The following is a 21845-nucleotide window of genomic DNA, read 5'->3' as shown; positions in this document are numbered from 1 at the left end:
AATTGACCATCTCTCCACAACACCCATAGCCAATCAGGAGCGACTATGCAAATTAACTCAACAAAGATGGCGGGCCTGTGGGCGTCGAGGAGGTATGCAGGCACTGAGCGGCCGGGGGCAGGGGCGGGGCCAGACGCCTGCTATGAGGGGGTTGGGGTAGGGGGTGGAGTGAGCTACAGGAGGGCGGCGAGTGAAGGTGGAAGGCAGCTCCAGCCAGAGTGAAGGCAAGAAGCCAGAGAGAAGACCCGGGTCCCGGGTGCTGGAGGGAAGCCGGTGCCGGCAGCCAGGGGAAGGAAGTCCTATTCTTGCACGAATCTTCATGCATCGGGCCTCTAGTTTAATGATAAAAATTGATAACATAGTACAGCATATAGAGTATCCTTGTGTCATAGCCAGTGTAATTAGCTGTGATCATTTATTATAAGAAACTAGAGACCCAGTGCAAGAAATTTGTGCACTCGGGAGGGAGGGGGGTCCCTCAGCCCACTCTACACTCTCTTGCAGTCCAGGAGCCCTCAGGGGATGTCTGACTGCCCGCTTAAGCCACTCCCCGCCAGTGGGACATCCGTAGCACTGCTGCGGAGGCGGGAGAGGCTCTGGCCACCACCGCTGCACTCGCCAGCCGTGATGCACTCGCCAGCCGTGAGCCCGGCTTCTGGCTAAGTGGCACTTCCCCTGTGGGAGCACACTGACCACCAGGGGGCAGCTCCCCTGGTGGTCAGTATGCATCATAGTGACCGGTTGTTCCACCGTTCAGTCTATTTTTTATTACATAGGATTAACATTCTAATAAATTCAGAAAAGAGTAAAAATTGCAGATTAATCTCTGTGGCCTATCATTTTCTCCATGTGATTAATAGATGCTGTATTTTTTTCTACCACTTTGCAATTGGTAATGTAATTATTTGAGATAGTCTTGCTTATAAGGAACTTTCATTTAAAAATCTAAACATTTATTACTGTTATGTCTCTTTGGGCAAGGGAAATAAAGGAAAAAATAAACAAGTAGGACCAAATCAAACTAAAAAGCTTTTGCACAGCAAAAAGACAACCATCCATTAACAAAATGAAAAGGGAACTCACCAAATGAGAGAACATATTTGTCAATAATACATCTGTTAAGGGGTTAATATCCAAAATTTATGAAGAACTTATAAAACTCAACACCAAGAAGACAAACAACCCAATTAAAATATGGGCAAAGGATCTGCATAGACACTTCTCCAAAGAGGACATACAGGTGGCCAATAGACATATGAAAAGAATGCTTAACATCACTAATCATCAGAAAGATGCAAATTAAAACCACAATGAGGGATCACCTCACACCTGTCAGAATGGCTGTCAACAAATCAACAAACAATAAGTGCTAGCAAGTATGTAGGGAAAAGGGAACCCTCAGCGCACTGCTGATGGGAATGCAGACTGGTGCAGCCACTGTGGAAATCAGTATGGAGTTTCCTCAAAATATTAAAAACGGAACTGCTTTTTGACCCAACAAGCCACTTCTGGAATATAACCAAAGAAACTTGGAACTCTAATTTGAAAGAACATATGCTCCTCTATGTTCACTGCGGCATTATTTACAATAGCCAAGATCTGGAAATAGCCCAAGTGCCCATCAGTAGATAAGTGGATAAAAAAAAGCTGTGGTACATTTACACCATGGAATACTGCTTGGTTGTAAAAAAAAAAGACAGAAATCTTACTTTTTGCTATAGCATGGATGGACCTGGAGATTATTATGCTAAGTGAAAAAGCCAGTCAGAGAAAGACAAGTATCATCTGATCTCACTTATATGTGGAATCTATAGAATAATAATAAATAGACAAACAAAATAGAAACAGAGGCATGAATACATGGAATAGACTGACAGTTGTCAGAGGAAAGGGAGTTGGAGTGGGTGGATGAAAGAAAGTGAAGGGATTTAAAAAACATTATGTAACACACAGACACACACAACAGTGTGGTGACAGCCAGAGGGGAAATGGGTTGGAGGTAGGTGGAGGTGTGCAAAGGGGCGATAAATGGAGATAGAAAGAGACTTTGCTTTGGGTCAAGGGCATACGATGCAGTGTGCAGATGATGTTTTGCTGACTTGTAGATTTGAGACCTATATGGTTTTGTGAACCCATGTCACATCAATAAATTCAATAAAAAATAAAATAAAAATTCAAACATTTAATAAACTGCCACATTGGAGAGCTTATACTTTAACATACTGTAAAAGTGAATAAATGAGAAAACTCACTGGGTTACAACCGCAAGGATTTATTCTCATGCTCACTGGTCTGAAGTTGACTAATGAAGGCTGGGTTCTGCTGGGCAGCTCTGCTGCAGGCTGCTGGATTTGGCTCCCCACTGCATGCTGGGCTCAGGTCTGCTCTATGCATCTTCATTCTGGGGTCCAGGTTACATGGGCATTGACTATGTGGGGCATGTTCTCATGGCACATGAGCAGAGCCCCAGAGGGCAGGCCAACCATACCAGTGCTTTTTAAGCCCCCGACTTATATCACATCCACTAATCGGCCAATGCAAGTCACATGAGTGAGCTCAAAGTCAGGGGCAGGGAAGTACATTCCGGCCACCATGAGGCCAGGCAAGGATGTGGCTGTATAATTCTATTACAGAGAAATGACAAATTGGAACAAAAATGGAATCTCCCACATTCCTCACACTTTCATTTTTCTTCAAGCTCAATATTCCTCCTTCCTTCAATCATGCTCCGTAAGACACAGCTTCTAGGTCATTCACCGTACTGACAATGTCCTATACCAATTTTAGTTCTTCAGTATTCCTGTTAAATACAATGCTCAGAACTGAACACAATATTCCATATGTGGTCGGACCATATTGATTTCTCCTACAGAAAGGCATGGTAATCTTTCTGTGCCATGTTGCACCAGCAGCAGCCTCAGACCTCTCATGTTTACCGGATCTCCTGATTGTATCATTTTCTCTAGTGCTTGATTTAATCTGTTGCTATTTTGTACAAGAACATGCTATACATGCTTATAGCCAAAGAGCAATAGGCTGTACCATATAGCGTAGGTGTGCAGCAGACAACACCATCTAGGTTTGTGTAAGTACAATCTGTGACATTCACACAAGGACAAAACTGCCTAGCGACACATTTCTCAGAACCTAGTATCCGTTCTGAGTTCATGACTGTATTCACCAATTAATTCTCTACTAAAATATCATTTCCTCCATAAGCTGTGCCTCGTATGGTGAAGGCCTGGGGAGGGGAGCAAATAAGGGCTAGAAGGGATCAATGGGGAAAAAAGGGGACATCTGTAATACTTTCAAACAATAAAGACAGCCCTAGCTGGTTTGGCTCAGTGGATAGAGCACTGGCCTGCGGACTAAAGGGTCCCAGGTTCGATTCCAGCCAAGGGCACATGCCCAGGTTGCAAGCTTGATCCTCAGTGTGAGGCGTGCAGGAGGCAGCCAATCAATGATTCTTTCTCATCATTGATGTTTCTATCTCTCCATCCCTCCCCCTTTCTCTCTGAAATCAATACAAATATTTAAAAAGATAAAGTTATAAAATAAAATAAATATTTGTGGATCTACCTAAGAACAAAATATTCCACAAGGTGCTGAGGATACTGCAGTGAACAAGACAGACAGTCCTTAGCATCTTAGAGAGAAAGACCTAAACAAATAACTACACAGTTGACCAATTAATACAACTGCAGTAAGTACCACAAAGGAGAAGTACAATAGCATCCGAGCCTGGGTCAGAGCTTGTGTTCTGTGGGCTTATAGATCTTCCTCATCATAGTGTCTATCGCACTTTACTATAATTAGCTGTTGTCTTTATTCCCTGCTGCCTTTACCGGGCTGTATTTTCATAGCCTGGTATAACTCCTATTGAATAAAAGTGCTTAATAATTATTTTTGAAATGATCAAATGGACTTGTTCAGAATACAAAATTAATGAGCCAGGATAATACTTGAGCTTAGGACTCAAATTCCCATCCTTTTGCCTCTATATGGCATTACCAAGTTAATGCTAGCCTACTACACCATTACAAATAAAAAAGAACTTATACATATATATGTTATTTATAAACGATACCTACCTATGCTACCTATCATGCTCCGTAAGACACAGCTTCTAGGTCATTCACCGTACTGACAATGTCCTATACCAATTTTACTTGAAAACCTGTGTACACATAGCTACCATATAATCTATATCTTACGCTAACACAGGTATACTAATTAATGGCCCCCATATTCCTTATTTGTAATGGAATATGTTAAACAACATATAAACTTATAGATCTAACTGAAAAATTCAAAATGGGCTCATGCTAAATAAATGGTAACAATGACAATCATAAATAACAAACGCAAATATATACAAATTAGGAGTTATTTTAAAATACGATAAAAGGCAATTTCTTAAATGTTTATGCTACAAAGAACAGTGTTATACTAATAAGAAACTCTTGCACATGATAAAGTAATAGCTGTTCTTTCACTCTACAGGTCCATATTCACAGCAGGTCAGCCTGCCATCCTAACTTAGACATTAAAATACTTTATTTTCTTTTTAAATATATATCTTTATTGATTTCAGACAGGGAGGGAGAGGGAGAGAGATAGGAACATCAGTGATGAGAGAGAATCATTGATTGGCTGCCTCCTGCACGCCCCACACTGGGGATCGAACCTGCAACTCATGTATGTGTCCTGACCAAGAATCGAACCGTGACCTCCTACTTCATATGTCGACACTCAACCACTGGGCCACGCCAGCCGGACAAATATTTTCTTTAAAATTTTCTGAGAATTTATAGAAATTACAAATACAATCCTCAAATTGCTAGCATATGTTTCTTTTACCTTCTCCCAAAAGAATTACTGAAAGCTAGTCCTAGGAAAACGGCCTAGCTCACGACAGTGAATTAGCACCCTCTAGTGAAAAAAGGTGGCAGAAAAGTAAGTTCCCTTACAGTGGTTCTTAACCTTCTGGCCCTTTAAATACAGTTCCTCATGTTGTGACCCAACCATAAAATTATTTTCGTTGCTACTTCATAACTGTAATGTTGCTACTGTTATGAATCGTCATGTAAGTATCTGATATGCAGGATGGTCTTAGGCGACCCCCGTGAAAGGGTCGTCCGACCGCCAAAGGGGCTGCGACCCACAGGTTGAGAACCGCTGCCTTAGGAGAACACTATTTCATATCCAAAGGTTGCTGATGTAGCAGTATAATAGGACAATTTTTTAAAAATATATATTTTATTGATTTTTTACAGAGAGGAAGGGAGAGGGATAGAGAGTTAGAAACATCAATGAGAGAGAAACATCGATCAGCCGCCTCCTGCACACCTCCTACTGGGGATGTGCCCGCAACCCAGGTACATGCCCTTGACCGGAATCGAACCTGGGACCTTTCAGTCCGCAGGCCGACGGTCTATCCACTGAGCCAAACCGGTTAGGGCTAACAGGACAATTTAAGAAAATAAGAAAACTGTTGCAGTAACACAATCTCCTGATTATGTTTTGTTTTGTTTTATATTAGAATCTAACATACTTTAGCTGTTAATATTACATTTACTCTAAGAAACTGACACTCAGTACTATAATCATTAAAAAATATTCTAATTATGGAATGTTTTAAAAAAGATAATTTGCTATGTTGGAAGCACCACTAAATAAGTATGGCCCACTAACCCACTTTCCCATCCTCATCACACAGCCAGATGCAAAGGGCCTTGACTTTATCCTGCAGACCTTGGGAAACCATGACACATTTTTATATAGTTTGGTGGCTGCATACAGGATGGATTCACATGGAAAGTGGAGGTGGGTGATAGTAATCAAGGCAGGAGATGCCCAGGCCTGTATCAAAATGGTGAACAAGTGTCCAGTGGGTTTGGGGTCACTACAACATGCAGAATGTCTCTAAACTTCTGCAGCAATATTTTTTTAAATTTGGTCATACCTCTGTATATCTTTTCTATTATTAAGCTGTACTGAAAAGCTTAATCATTTTTTAGTCTTGTTCTTCCTATAAAGGGTAACTTCCTTGAGGATAGAAATTACCTCAGTGTAGACAATAAATAATGATTGAATTTGAAAAATGTGTGAAATGTTATTGCAATGATATAACTTGTGCGGATAAAAAAAACATATGGTGAGTTTTTTAAAAAGTACTTTTAAAAGATTCTTTTAAGGAGAAATCTTATGTTAATTATGTACATCACCAACTCTCAAATGTGAACACGACATCATGATGACCATTTTTATCTTGTGGATAAAAAGGCTCTTTGAAATGAGTTGGTCCTTTTATACTGCATCTTTGAGTTTAAAAAGTCAACTCATCTATTATCATTTTTCCTCTCAATTTCTTTTTAAAAAAGATAGTATGATTTATTTTTAAATGTTCAAAGGCAAGAAAAGGAAACACTAATTTTCTTTCAGATACATACATGAAGGTAAAACTTTCAAAACAAAACATGTATACGTGTTAGAAACCTGACTTTCAAACCTGATTAAACTAGGAAATTAGTAACAGAATCAGGTTACCTTCGAGGAAGGAGTGATGAGGAACAAGGGGCTCTAAGTCCCTGATAATGCTCTAGTTCTAGCCCGCCCCAGGCTTTCACCACCCTATTGCCTGTGTCCATGGGTTACGCATGTATGCATACAAGCTCTTTGTGTGATCTCTTCCTCTCAAAGTTTTTCTTTTCCTATCCTTTACTTTGTGGTGCCTATTAGAAAATATAACATAAATTTCTATTCGCTTGAATTCCTAAGCCAGGGAACTCCAACAGGATGATCAATTAGATCAGAAGCTTCAACATTCACAGCTACCAGGCACATACCTGAATTTAGGAAGAAGTAGGGAGAGTCTCCATGAATGCCAACTGTGCCTGGCCCCAGGGAGTCAGACAGGGTGTTCACAAAGGAAAATACTCCACTCATGATTCCAAAGCCCAGGCCAGAAACTAAAGAGGCAGAAAAAAAACACTGTTAAACCCTTTCACGCTATGATTTGTCTTCAAATTTCCAAGGACTGGGAAATACTATTTTGTGGAAGGGGAAAAGGTGCACATGCTATCGGGGAAACAGTGGAAAGCCGGCTCAGAAGAGGCAGGTGCTTGGCTAAATGATGAATCGAGTGAGAAGAGGAAAGGGAATGACTAGTGGGATGTAGCAGAGAAATGAAAAAGATCTAGACAGAAGCAACAGGTGAAATGGGGAAGGATACGATGCTGAAGCTCTGGCTTTAGTTATAACAGCCTAAGTGTGATGGCTTAGAGCTCGGAACTGTACGTGAAGTGTGACTGCAGTGTAAGAAGTGATCCCTGGGCCAAACTGGCCGATTCAACTTACAGACCTAGATCCAATTTTAAAAACGTAATTCTAGCCCTGGCTAGTGTGGCTCCGAGGTTAGAACATCGACCGGAGCACCAAAGGCCGCACGTTTGATTCCTGGTCAAGGGCATGTACCTGGGTTGCCATTTGCTCCCTGCCCCAATCAGGGTGTGTGCAGGAGGCACAGTCGATGTGTCTCTCTCACATGGATGTTTCTCTCTCTCTCTCTCTCCCCCTCCCCTCCCTCCCTCCCTCCCTCCCTCCCTCACCTTCACTCTCTCTGAAAACCAATGGAAAAAAATATCCTCATGTGAGGATTAACAACCTCCCACCCCCACAAAAAAACACACACAACATAATTCTAAAGAATATGCAGAGGTATTAACTATAGCAATATAATGAGTCCTCCTAGTCCAGCCAAAGTCATGGTAACCATCGAGAGTAGGTAACAGGAATCTCACTTAGAAATTGTTAGTTAACTAGAGTCTTAAAAACTTAACTTTCAAACCTGGCTAATATTTAATGGACACACAGATAAACATCACCTGCAATCATTTCCCCCTTTACATAAGGGCCCTGAAAAGCTAGAAAAATAAACAATATATACCAAGAGACCAGACAGCAATAAAATACTATATCCACAAAGATGTAAAAGACAAAAATGGCTTTCATGCCAAATTTTATTTCTTTCTTAATGACCATGCAATTCTAACTTACCATAGGCCAGCAGTCGCATAGAAGGTGCTGGCTCATCTGGATTAATAGTCTTCAAACCCTCATTGGCTTTCCTAAAATAAAACCACACAGATAATTTTTTTAAAGAAAAAGTAGTATATCAGGAAAATACATGCAATACTTCAAAATCCAGACACTTATTAAGTCTTTTGGTAAGGCTATACTCTAAATCCAAAATCCATTAAAAAACAAAACAGCAAATTTGCAATTAACCTAAAGTCAACCAAAATTTCCAACCCACTTTTACTTTTTATCTAATCTTCACATAAAAGAGAAAAATATAAGTAAACAAGACCTCAGGAAAAAAGCATTACTTCTGACTACTTCCTGAGATTAGTAAATACTTAGTTCAATATCCTATGGTGATCAGAGGAGTGGCAGCATGAGAGAGCACCTTGGTCTCTCCCCCTGAAACTTTAACAAGTTGATCAACTATAACTCAACAAAGGCCTCCCTGCTCAATATAGAGGCACGCCTGCAGGATCCACACATTGAAGCACATAGAGGTGGGAAAACGGGAACAAATGGGAAGGCGAGAAGGGAGGAGAGCTCAGATGGCCATGGATGCACCCTGCAGTGGGGGGCTCCGGGCCCCAGCCCCCTTGGCCAGAAGAGGCGAGGAAACCAGCAGTAGCCAGCAATTCCTTCCTTTGGCTGGGAGGAACAGGGAGGGAGTGAGCACTGCTTCAGGAGTGAGTGGTGTAAACTAGTACAGCCACTATGGGAAACAGTCTGGTGATTCCTCAAAAAATTAAGAGTAGAGTTACCATATGACCTAGCAATCCCTCTCCTGGGTATATACCCGAAAAACTCGAAAACATGTATTCACAAAGATATATGCACCCCTAAGTTCATTGCAGCATTCTTCACGGTGGCCAAGACATAGAGACAACCAAAGTGTCCTTCAATAGATGATTGGATAAAGAAGATGTGGTACATATGCACAATGGAATACTATTCAGCCATAAGAAAAGATGAAATACTGCCATTTGTGACAGCATAGATAGACCTTGAGAATATTACGCTAAATGAGTCATTCAGAAAAAGCTAAGAACCATATGATTTCCCTCATATGTGGGATATAAAACTGAAACTCGTGGACACAAAGAGCAATGTGGTGGTTGCCAGAGGGAAGGGGGTGAGAGGGGATGGAGGGTTAAGGGGGACTAATATATGGTGACAGAAAATGATTTGACTTTGGGTGATGGACACACAGGGCAATATACAGGTCTTGAATCAGAAATGTACACTTGAAATCTATATGATCCTATTAAGCAATGTCAACCCTCCAAAAATTTAAAAAATATATATCCTATGGCATTTACCACTCTGAATATTAAAATTTTTTTATTGACTTTTTTTTTTAGAGAGAGAGAATGAGAGAGAGAAATGTCAGCGAGAGAGAATCATCAATCAGCTGCCTCCTGCACATCCCCTACTGGTAAGCAAGCCAGGAATGCAGGCATGTGCCCTGATGGGGAATTGGAACCGGTGGCCTCTCATGCACAGGAGGATGCTCAACCAACTCAGTGACACCATCCAGGGCTGTCACTGAAATTTTTCCTTTTCCCAGAGAGATACATCTTCAACCCCGCTGTATTGGTACTTCCTTATAATTCCACCTGGCTATACTTATTCTGCCACCCTCCCTTCTGGTTTCCACTCTATAGAACCTCACTTGTATTCAAACTTCACAGTCTATTTCAGGCAGGAATTTCTCAAAGAAACCGTCTTTACCAATGATTGGTAATCACTATCTCTCCTTTCTCTTAAATCCTATAATAATGATGGTCTAAACTCCTATATGGGTATTTAATCATATGGTTGTCTGATTCTAAAATATTTACATATTTGATTCATATTCCTCCCCTCCCCGCCCATACAGGCTTCAGGGGAAAAATAATCAGGGGGGGAATATAATGCTACCATCAAAAAAGAAACTAAATGAATACCTGAATGAAAGATGAGGAAATTGCTTACCAAGAAATGATCCTTAGAGGGATCACATCTGTGCTTTCGCTGTGGACAATTCACAAACTTTCCCTGCTCCCCACACAAATGTGTTAGGAATGTAAGGTGTGGCTGGTCGGGTCCACTGTGCTCACTATTACTAACCCGTGTTGGCTACAATCTCTGCGACAATGACCCTGACTCAAGGGACACTTAAGTTATATTTACTATAAATATCATTAAATTAAAGGCAATGCAGAGGTCAACCAAAATAGTAATAAGCAGAACGAAAAAGAGTCTTTTGTTTTTCTAGACTCAAAAGAAACAATTTGCCATTTCATTCTCCATTTGGTAGGATCATGAGCCAATGACTGCCAACCTCTTTCTCTGGAGCAGTAACCAACTAAAACGTCCAATTTTCCTGAACAACAAACGTATGTGTCACGGGAATGGTGTTAAAGGCTAATTAAAGCTTAGACACATAGCAGCAATACTCTCCATCAACAAATGGATAGATAGTATAATGGTATAAAAGAATCGATAAATTTTGGAGGATTTTTGTTTTATATAAATTGCTCAGTAATGAATAAAAGATGTTTGCTATCTGGAATAGCAAAGTACTACGCCAAATATATTAAATATATAAACTCAGGGGTAGGGGAGGCCAGGGGATTGTCAAGGGCGGGGAAAAAAAAAAGGAGACATATGTAATACTTTTTGTAATACTTTAAGCAATAAAATAAATAAATAAATAAATACATACATACATAAAAAATAAAATAAAATAGACTGTCTAACTGCTGGGAAAAAAAATAAAAAATAAATATATAAACTCAGAAGTTAACAAACGTCCTCATTCTATATTACAAGTTCGTGGGAGGAAAGGTGTATGGCACTGATCGTTCTCCATGTTAAGATCAGGAAGTGGGAAAGTACAAACCACCACCCGTTTCCGTGTTCCTGACAAAACACATGACTGATGGTGTGCGGGACAGTGTTCTTACTACGACCATTGTACTGAAGTGGAAAATTCTTTGTTTTCATTTACGATAGTTTCCAAGAAAAAAAAAGAAAAAGCCCGATTTTAAAAATATAAACTTTGAAAAACTATGGTAAATCATTCCATCTTTCTCCTTTGTCCTGATTCTTTTTTCTTTTTTTTTGTACTTGTGTATAAGAGAGGGACAGTACAAAGGAATATGCATATAAATTAAATACATCATTGTAGAAATTTTTAAAAAAATATGCCTCTTAAGAAATTATAGCAATGATTGTCTTATTTTATAAATGAAAAATCTTCTCAAATTACTAAATATTTATGGTATTAGCATTATAAGACAAAACTGAATTAAACTACAAAAACTTCAATCAAGCCAAAAAAAAAATTCGAATGTAGGTTTTAGGCAATGTACAGGACCATAACTTGGATTTTTAAAAAGAAATTAAGATAGAAAGGCTGCTACTTGTAGCCAATTTTCACAATGCAACTCTTTGCTAGGCTGAAAGTCAGAATTCATTCACTCAAGATGAAGTACTGTTCTGAAGACTTGACCATAAAATAAACTTAGGTAGACTGCAATGATAAATATTTTGATTCAAGTCCATAAATGTAAAAAAAATACTGGTGCACACTCTCCACATTTTCATCTTGGTATCAACGTCAGATAACAAAAATTTGAGGACGTACTTTAAATTTAAACGTTCAAAATGCACTTTGGCAATGGAACACTTAAAATATTGATTAAGCCAGAGTTCCTATATTTGAAGATAGTGTAGCATAAGAGAAGAATTTAAATGCATCTATATAAATGTTAGCCATGAATAAAGGTATCATAATAATTCTCAAACTTGTTTTAACACATAACTACATAACATCCAACATTTCTAAAATCTTCTAGGAAGATACTGTACAAAATTCCAAAGGCTTGCTAAAGATGCATTCCAAAGGCTCCTGCTAATACAGGTTTGTTCTAATATCTTATTTGCAAATTTCCAAAGGTCCTTTTGGAGCAGTAAACATGCTTTTTCTGGAAGGCCAAAGAGGCTTCTCTGAACTTGCTGGCATGAGAGCCTGCAGATTGACAGCCATAATTCCTTCTGCATGTGGCCCTATTTCCTCACTACCCTCATTAAAATGTCAACCGATGTTCAGTGGGTAGCCCTTTGGAACCAAAGGTTAGTACCAATAAAGAGTTACATGTCAGCCTGGCCGGTGTGGCTCACTGGTTGAAACGTTTACCTATGAACCAGGAGGTCACAGTTTGATTCCTGGTCAGGGCACATGCCCGGGTTATGGGCTTGATCCCCAGTGTGGGGAGTGCAGGAGGCAGCCAATCAATGATTCTCTCCCATCATTGATGTTTCTATCTCTCTCTCCCTCTCCCTTCCTCTCTCTGAAATCAATAAAAACATTTTTTTAAAAAAGTTGCATTTCAGGTGGGAACTGTGAAGAAATAAGATACCCTGAGTCCTAAAGGCTTACTAAATCCATGTCTTAAACTGTGAAAATCTATTCAAAGTTTTGCTTCAACATTAGAATCACCGTATGTGAAAATGCAAAACCAACATGAGCCAGAGATGTTGCTGACAGGAAACCCAGAGCAGCCTTTGACGCTGAGGTCGGAAGAGAACGGTGCCCAGGCAGAGAGGAAAGGGCCACCGGCCTCCACACCACTGTGATCACAGGGTGCTCTGCTGGGTCCGGAGCACAGGCAGGCTCCAGGCACTGACCAAGAGGGACATGTCCACTGACATAAAAGAACACGGGCTGGAAAAGGTTTGGAAGCCACAGACATGTCTTCCAAGGACTAGGTCAGTGACGGCAAACCTATGACACACGTGTCAGAGGGGACACGCAAACTCATTTTTTTGGTTGATTTTTCTTTGTTAAATGGCATTTAAATATATAAAATAAATATCAAAAATATAAGTCTTTGTTTTACTATGGTTGCAAATATCAAAAAATTTCTATATGTGACACGGCACCAGAGTTAAGTTAGGGTTTTTCAAAATGCTGACACGTCGAGCTCAAAAGGTTCGCCATCACTGGACTAGGTGAAGAAATGAGGAACATTTAGCTGTGAAAGAGACAACCACCAGGGGACAGAGATTTCATTTGACTGTATGTTTCTTGAGTGGGGCAGAGGTCAGAAAGAGGAAGATTTTGATTACCTTAATAATATTCTATTGTTAAAATGCTCCATACAACCACAGATTAATGTTGATCTGATAAGGATAATGTATTCCTGTGGAAACATAAATTTTATCCTTGACAGCTGTTGGTTGCTTTTTAATATTTCCATGAACTAATGGAAATTTCATATTTAAATCTTTTCTAAGATATGACTTTTGCTTGTTAAGCAATGGCTTCATGGTTTTCAATTTGTAATTTAAATTGCTTCATTATTAAATTTCAATGTCTGTTGTTTAAAGCAACCAGTAAACAATATTGAAAGCTTAGCATATTGGCAAGAACAGATTACCAGAAGTTATTATAAGAGATATTGTTGAGGTTCTGTCTTGGTTACATCCATGAAATTCATGGAGTGGCTTAACTATCTCATGTGCCAAAAGGGAAAGAGTACATTTATCATTCTACTAAACTTTACTACATAATCAAAGCCAATCTCATGACTGCCTGAAAGAAAACATGATTCTAAGTTCAAGCTGTGTTTCAAATCACTGGTTTCATGTGACGGCCTCATGAATCCTAGATGGCCTGCTTTCTGGCCTAAAGTTCCCTAAAGGGGAACTCATGCCCATAGCTTTTTTTTCAAATGTGTTTTTCTATTACAGATATGAAATCACATGAACTATCACAAAATGAACCCTTATTTTCCCTAATACAATCAAAATAATGGTAGGCATAATATCTATAAGAATTATTTATTTTAGTCGGTGGCAAAGGGAAGCTGGTATAAATTCTAAGGTGAAACAGTTTTTGTTGTTGTTTCAATGACTATTTCTCTAGCGTATTTTTCTTCATAGCAATTATCTTCTAATACACAATGAATTACTCATTCATTTGTTGCCTGTCACTTTCCATTATAACATAACCTCCATGAGGACAGAAACTGTCTTTTAATCATGATATATTATTCTCAGTGCCTAGAATAATGCCTAGCATTGAGTAAATTATCAAAAAAAATATTTTTTGAATGACTGAATGAAGGAAGGAGTATCCACAGCTAAAATACTCAATATTTTCAGGTTAAAAATGTTCTAATCCTTTGGCTACAAACTGTGCAGGAAGGCATGGATCTTCAAAAACCACACTGCATTAATGTTTCAAATTACTAAAACATACTTCAAATTAACTGGGGAAAAGGGGTAAACAAATGTTTCACTTACTTTAAAAGTCTATAATATGCAAACCGAAACATTTCTTGGATAAGGACTGAGACTAACACTCCAAAGATCAGCAGATATTTCTCTATCGGTCCATCTCTGTTGCCAGTAATGGCTCTTGCCACGAACCAGACAAAGGAGGAAAGCAGTAGAGATATCAACCAGAAGAAAGCTCTGAAAATGGGGGGGGGGGGGGGGGGAGGAAGGGGAGAAGTCACACGTAAGCATAAGTACAGGATTAATTTAAAAAAAAAAAATTACGTGCTCGTAAAGTGATGTTCTGGATCCACTGTTCTTAATCAGTGGGTCAGTGGTGCATTTCCTCTGTTGAGATGAACATGTGATCCAAAAGGAATTTAGGATTCTTCCTAACAATCACTCGTTTTCAGTGACCCTGCTATTTATTAAGTACATCTGCAGACTATCTGCCAAGCACTGTCTAGCTGGAAATATTTGTTATTCCTCCTAAGTGATGCTTTGCTCATTGATGTGCAAATATGTCTTTCCCAGGGAAGAAAAAAAAAGTCTGTATCTCTATTAATAGAGTGATTGGTATAAAATCCAGAAGTTGAAAGTCTGCGCTCTGATCTAGATCAGTTTCCCAGGCCTGGTTTTTGCAACATTCCCGTGGGCTCTAACGATTATAACAAGCTTTACAAACCCTCTGCCCAGTCTCTATGGCTTTTTAAATGGTAGTGTGATGCAGCACTCAACACAGGTGTGAGAGGTGAAGAGCCTCAGAAAAAGTGCGCATCCCTGGCCTAGCCTGGCTGCTTCTCCCGGTGCCGAGCGAGTGAGTGAGACTCAAGTGTGTAGGGTAGGAGGGAGCCTCAGCAAGAGCCGCCGGACAGAGGAAAACCGGGCTGTGACCATAGTCGCCGCCAGAGTTCGGTGCTGACCAAGCTCCCGCGAAGAGGCGCACTGACAGGTGCTTCTGTGTCGGTGCAGGTTGGATCCCGCCCCCTGGACATTCCCACTCAGCGGACCTGGGGTAGGGGCCGGGCATCGAGATGTTTGAAAGCACCAGATGCCCGGGCTCTTAACCCCTTTGGGATGACAATATCTGAAGTTAACTTCAGAAAAATAAAAGATGCGTATTTGAACGTATCCACATTTTTTTCATGCAATTTAAGTGGTTTCACGACTCACTACAGCCCACCCACGGGCCCTAAGCAAAACTCAGGAGCCCAGTCTCAGGGGGTTTGAGACCCACAGTGTGAGCTCCTTCCCCGAGCCCGCCTCGGGGGACGGGAGTTCTCGTGCCGCTCCTGCCGACCCTCGGAGGCGGGTCTCGGCTCTCCCCGTCTCAACCCTTTCCCCCCGCAAAGCCCAAGGTCGAGCCGTGTGGTGGGGAAGCTTGGGGTCGGAACCCCCCGCGGGGGAGGGGAGCCCCGGTTCCGGGTTTCCCAGCGCAACCGCCTCACCCGACGATGAGGAAGATGATGCGCAACGGGTCCGTGGCGATAGTGAAGATGTAGAGGGCGAGCGCGGGCCCGAAGGCAATGAAGGCGCAGCCGAAGAACACGGCCGCCGTCATGGCGACCGCGCCCGCGGAGCCAGGCAAAGACGCGGAGTGCTTAGCGCAGCTGAGCTGAGCGCCAGGCGGGGCGAGGCGGGGCGGGGCGGGGCGGGGCGGGGCGGGGCGGGGCGGGGGGCGGAGGGGGTGGGGCGGGGCGGAGAGGCGGGGCTAGATGGAGGGGCGGGGCGCCGTGGGGGCGCGGGCGTAAGGTATGGGGCGTGGCGGAGGGGGTGGGCGTGGCTGAGGGGCGGGGATATGTGGGCGTGGCAGAGGGATGAGGCGTGGCGGGGGAATGGGCGTGGCTGGGGCGGGGCCTGGAGGAGGGGCGGGGCGCTATGGGGCGTGGCGGAGGGGGATGGGGCGTGGCGGAAGGGGATGGGACGGGGAGGGGCGTGACGGAGGGGAGTGGTGGGGGCAGGGGCGCGGGCTGGGCACGGGCCTCACCGCCTGAAAGGCTTTTGGTCTCACCCAGCGTCTGCAGCCCACCTGGGCCCGCAGCTGCGTTGAGGGCGACTTTAGTGCCGGAGCTGTAGCGCCCCCTTACGTCTCGCTACGCGTCCACAGAGATCAGTCCAATGGTGCCGGCTGCTGTAAGGCTAACAGGAGGAGAGGTCCCCCCAGACACCTTGGGGCCGGAGCCGGGTAACATTCCAGATCAACTAAAACAGTACCCGACAGAGACACGATTCCATTTCTAAATAAAGGAATTTTTTTAAGCAAATTTTTTTATTTGCATAGCTGCGGGAACTTCGTGCTTCATCATAAATAAGACCCAAGTTGGGATAGCGGTGACTCATGATAAGGAAAAGGATGAAATAGAGGTGGAACACGCTGTCCTTCCCAGAGTTGTGCTGGCCAGCTGCTTTTGTTTCCCAACCCCCACTCCAAGTCTTCAAAAAAGTTGTTTTTGAAGGCCTTCTCTGATCACCCTATAGCAGTGATGGCAAATCTTTTGAGCTCGGCGTGTCAGCATTTTTGAAAAACCCTAACTTAACTCTGGTGCCGTGTCACATATAGAAATTTTTTGATATTTGCAACCATAGTAAAACAAAGACTTATATTTTTGATATTTATTTTATATATTTAAATGCCATTTAACAAAGAAAAATCAACCAAAAAAATGAGTTCGCGTGTCACCTCTGACACGCGTGCCATAGGTTTGCCATAACTGCCCTAAAGTAAGGGGAGTATCTCCTTGCTCTGTTTTTACTTGCTCATTGGTCTCCACCCTTAACAATAAACTTTTGGAGCGCGGGGGCTTTGTTTTGTTATTTGTTATTTCTGCAGCACCTAGAATATCTGTTCAATTAATGAAATAATTTAAAAAGTGGAACTTACAAACATTTGTTATTTTATATTAATTTAACAATTTCTGAGAGATTTAAAAATTAAAACCGGGAGGTTATGTTTTCTGATCATTCATATCTAAGATTTTTCTCCATGTTTATTGGGAATATTAATAATAATACTTCATGGATTATTTTGAGGATTGTGCCTGCACATTAAGTGCTATTTGTGTTAGCCAGTCCTACTCATTATTTAATGTCTACCATGAATAAAGCTCTTGGAAATTAACATTAAAAAGAAAAACACCAGTAGGCAAAAGTTGGGACTTAAATGAAGATGTTTTACAGGTCACCTGGAAATAGGCCTTCAGATTATACATCTGCGGGTATTTAATTTTTATGGTAAAATGCCGCCTTTGCTCATTTAAAATAGACATATGTATTTTTCATTTACTCCGCAGAATACTTCTTTATTTTGAAATATCTTATCCAGCATCCATCAAAACTGAGGTAGAGACAACAGCTCAAAGAGGTAGGGTGACTCACCATTAGACAGATTCTTGTGGTTCTATCCTGAATCAAAGTTATCAAATGCAATTCCATTATTTCAGCTCCATGCAGAAATGCTTTCACGGAAGTGTAATGTGCTTGTGCCTTGGCTCAAATAAAGATTTTTATACAAGAAATGGCCATCTCTATTTTTTTCTGCATGTTTTATAAAACTGATTCATTATCATTGTTCAATATCTAAGGGGAGATATGCTAATTGACCCTCATGCCATCGCAAAAGATGGCAGTGCCCACAGCCAATAAGGAGGGGATATGCTAATTGACTGCCCCACCGTCAAAGATGGCAGCACCCAGTCCCCTCAGTCCCATTGTTCAATATCTCTAATAGATCCATGCTTTACTATTTAAGTTCAGGGCTAGAAAGAGTTTTGTTCCTCCTGACACATTCATATATATACATTTGAGAGTTAACTCATCACACTCAGGCTTTACCTGACTCCCAGGAAACGTGGAACTAGATTTAATAGTCAATTATAGCAACTATTGCTTTTTAAAATTATAATTACTGCCATGACACTGGAATATGACATTCTTTTATCACTAGATTAATAATTTGATTACCTCAATTTTAGCCAAGATCTATGTGTCTTGGTTAAAACCTACTCAAATACTTTGGAAGTTAGCAATTCATGCAGAGGTATGTCATGGAAATGTGTATTCATGCTATCTCGACCATATTTTGGTTCAATCTTAGTTCCCAAGTCCATTTAAAAAATGGGAAGGCAATGCAAAATGAAATGAGTCTGCCCCCACCCCCACTGCCATCTGTGAAGACTTCTTTACCTGAGGTCTGTTGGAATAGAAGAAGAAAGCAACTAGACCAGGGGTGGGCAAACTTTTTGACTCGAGGGCCACAATGGGTTCTTAAACTGGACCGGAGGGCCGGAACAAAAGCATGGATGGAGTGTTTGTGTGAACTAATATAAATTCAAAGTAAACATCATTACATAAAAGGATAGTCTTTTTTTTTTTTTTTTAGTTTTATTCATTTCAAACGGGCTGGATCCGGCCCGTGGGCCATAGTTTGCCCGCGGCTGAACTAGACCAAACTGGCAAAATAACCAATAAAATAGTCATCTTCAGAATTCATTCTTATTTACCAGAGAAACTTATTTCAAGTTCTCTCTGAATAATAGCACCTCACATTGCTGTTTACAAAGCACATTACACTGATTTCAACAATTTGGTTTACAAGTGAGAGATTTGAGGCTAAGAATAGTGTGCAGACTCCTTAAGGTTTTTAAAATTTTATTTTATTTTATTGCTGAGAGTATTACAAATTCTTTGGTTAATCTCTTTCAGCTCTCCTTAAGTTTTTATGAACTTACTATTAGTTTTCCCCAAGACCTGAAAACATAGGGTACTAAGTGATATTGTGGGTTAAATCCCTAAAAGGTGACTGGGGGAAGGAGGAAAGCACACACCATGGATACAAATATAGTTTGCTAAGAATTCCTCAGAACTGGGGGATTGTTGGGGAAGGGGGCAAAAAGCAATACCACATTTTTAGCAATTTATCAAGTAAGGGTTTGACATAGCTACCAGTAATTCACAATATAGTAATGAATTCACGTGAGCTTTGTTTTCTGGCAGTGCTGATAGATGTATGTTTACTCAACCATTCATTTGTTCATTGATTCAAAATGCATTTTGGATGCTACTAAGTATGAAGTACAATGGTAGGCACTGGGAATACACCAATGAAACAGATGTCTTCCTGTCTCCATGGAGCTTACAGTCTAGTGGGGAAGCCAGACAGGCAAGTATAGGGTGCTATGAGAATATACAGGAAGGGGGAAGGGCACCCAATCCAAACTTGTGAGGTTTTGATAACAATAACACCCACCCATTCAGGTCTCATCTTCAAAATTAGCAAAACTAGGAAGCAGGCAAGAAATGCAAGGACAAATGAAAAGGCCTCATTAGTGAAAGAAAATAGTTCAGGATGTCCTAGGAATGTGAGGAGAGGGATGAGAGATAAGACTGGAAAGGTCAGCAGGTTAGAGTTTACCTCAAGTCCTGGGTTTATACATGCAAGTGACATGGTCAGATCTTTGCACAGCTATGGAAAGTGAGATTCCAGATAGGACATCTTCGGCATACTGTAGGCATGAGATGATGGTGGCCTGAGTCAGGGAAATAGCTGGAGTCTGCAGAGGAACAGACAAACTGAAGAGAGATTTAGGAACTGTGCAACAAAATTTAGTGACTGATGAGCTACACAAATTGAGGGAGAGGAAAAAATCAAGGAAAGATATATATATCTTTCGAATATATCTTGCGAAATTCGTGCAAGGAGCTTGGCCCTTGCAGCTGTGGCGGCTTGCCTCGGCCCTCACAGCCCTGGCTTCATCTGGAAGGTCATCCAGAAGGACATATGGAAGGTCGTTGGGCTGTCCAGTCTAATTAGCATATTATGCTTTTATCATATTGATAGATATATATTTTTTATTTTTCAATTATAATTGACAATCAACATAATTTTTAATTTTTTTTTAATTTCCACATATAAGTGAAACTGTATGGTATTTGTCTTTCTCTGTCTGACTTATTTCACTTAGCATAATACCCTCTAGGTTCATCCATGTTGTTGCAGACAGTAAGATTTTAATCTTTTTTGTGGCCAAGTAATATTCCATTGTATATATGTACTACATCTTCTTTACCCAATTGTCTATTGATAGACACTTAGGTTGCTTCCATATCTTGGCTATAATATATGAAATGTCCTTTGTCTTTTGTTAGCCTTTGTTTTAAAGTCTACTTTGTCTAATATAAGTATTGCTGCCCCTACCTTTTTTTTTTTTTCATTTCCATTTGCATGAAATATCTTTTTTCATCCCTTTGCTTTCTTCTGTATCTATATTTTGATCTGATCTAGGTCTCTTATAGGCAGCAAATGTATGGTTCTTGTTTTCTTCTCCATTCAGCCACCCTATGTCTTTTGATTGGAGCATTTAACTTATTTACATTTAAAGTAATTATTGGCCTACCATTTGCAACGGCATGGATGGAACTGGAGAGCATTATGCTAAGTGAAATAAGCCAGTCAATGAAGGAAAAATACCACATGATTTCACTCATTCATGGATAATAGAGACCATTATAAACTTTTGAACAGTAATAGATACAGAGGCAGAGCTGCCTCAAACAGATTGTCAAACTGCAGCGGGAAGGCCGGGGAAAGTTGGGGGGCAGGAGGGAGGGGTATAAGAGATCAACCAAAGGACTTGTATGCATGCATATATGCATAACCAATGGACATGGGACGCTGGGGGGTGGGGGAGGCCAGGGGATAGTCAAGGGCGGGGGAAAAAAAAAAGACACATATGTAATACCCTTTGTAATACTTTAAGCAATTAAAAAAAAAAGTAATTATTGGTAGGTCTGTAGTTATTGCCATTTTACTATTCATATTTTTAATCTTTTTCTTCTTCTTAAAGAAGCCCTTTAAACATTTCATGTAATATTGGTCTGGTGGTAGCTTCACCAGGCACTTGGTGTGGTTAACATATATGCAGAACCAAAACAGCAGCAGAAAGAGCTATTCATTCATCTTTTGATTAGAGCATTTTGTCCTTAAAGTAATTATTTATAAGTATGTAGTTATTGCCGTTTTATTGTTTTCTGATTGTTTGATTTTTTTGTAGTTCTTTGCTCCTTTCTTTTAAAAAATATTTTTTTATTGATTTCAGAAAGGAAGGGAGAGGGAGAGATAGAAACATCAATGATGAGACTCATTGATTGGCTGCCTCCTGCATGCCCCCTATTAGGGACTGAGCCTGCAACATGGGCATGTGCCCTTAACCCGAATTGAACCCGGAACTCTGCAGTCTGCAGGCTGACACTCTATCCACTGAGCCAAACTGGCTAGGGCTCTGTTCCTTTCTTATTCTCCTGCTCTTTTCTCTTGTTGATGACTTTCTGTAGTGTTGTTTGGATTCCTTTCTCTTTATTTCTTGTAGATTTTGGTTGTGGTTACCATGTGCTTCATATATACCAACCTATGTTTATAGTAGTCTATTTTAAGTTGATAGTTGCTTAAGTTTGAACATACTCTAGAATCACTACCATTTTTATTCACCCCCTGCACATTT

The 21845-nt window shown here is 40.8% G+C and overlaps 1 protein-coding gene across 5 annotated transcripts in view; it reads right to left on the bottom strand.

Annotated features, from left to right (window-relative positions):
• APH1B (aph-1 homolog B, gamma-secretase subunit) overlaps window positions 1-15973 on the bottom strand; it is a 73904-nt gene extending 57931 nt beyond the window's left edge. The window contains exons 1-4 of one of the 5 annotated variants that reach the window (XM_036303990.1): window positions 15798-15972; window positions 14377-14547; window positions 8059-8129; window positions 6849-6971 (exon numbers count right to left, since the gene is read on the bottom strand). In XM_036303990.1, coding sequence (XP_036159883.1) covers window positions 6849-6971; window positions 8059-8129; window positions 14377-14547; window positions 15798-15910 — 478 coding nt within the window. In that variant the 5' untranslated portion in view covers window positions 15911-15972. Of the gene's footprint in view, window positions 1-6848; window positions 6972-8058; window positions 8130-14376; window positions 14548-15797 lie in introns of all 5 variants that reach the window. The other 4 variants (XM_036304001.1, XM_036303986.1, XM_036304012.1 and 1 more) reach the window with 4 other exon arrangements.
• Between the last annotated feature and the right edge of the window lie 5872 nt (window positions 15974-21845).

This window comes from Myotis myotis, unplaced genomic scaffold (genome assembly GCF_014108235.1).
Source record: "Myotis myotis isolate mMyoMyo1 unplaced genomic scaffold, mMyoMyo1.p scaffold_m19_p_1, whole genome shotgun sequence".
NCBI lineage: Eukaryota > Metazoa > Chordata > Mammalia > Chiroptera > Vespertilionidae > Myotis > Myotis myotis.
Note: the sequence above shows the minus strand (reverse complement) of the source record. Positions and strands in the feature narration are given on the sequence as shown.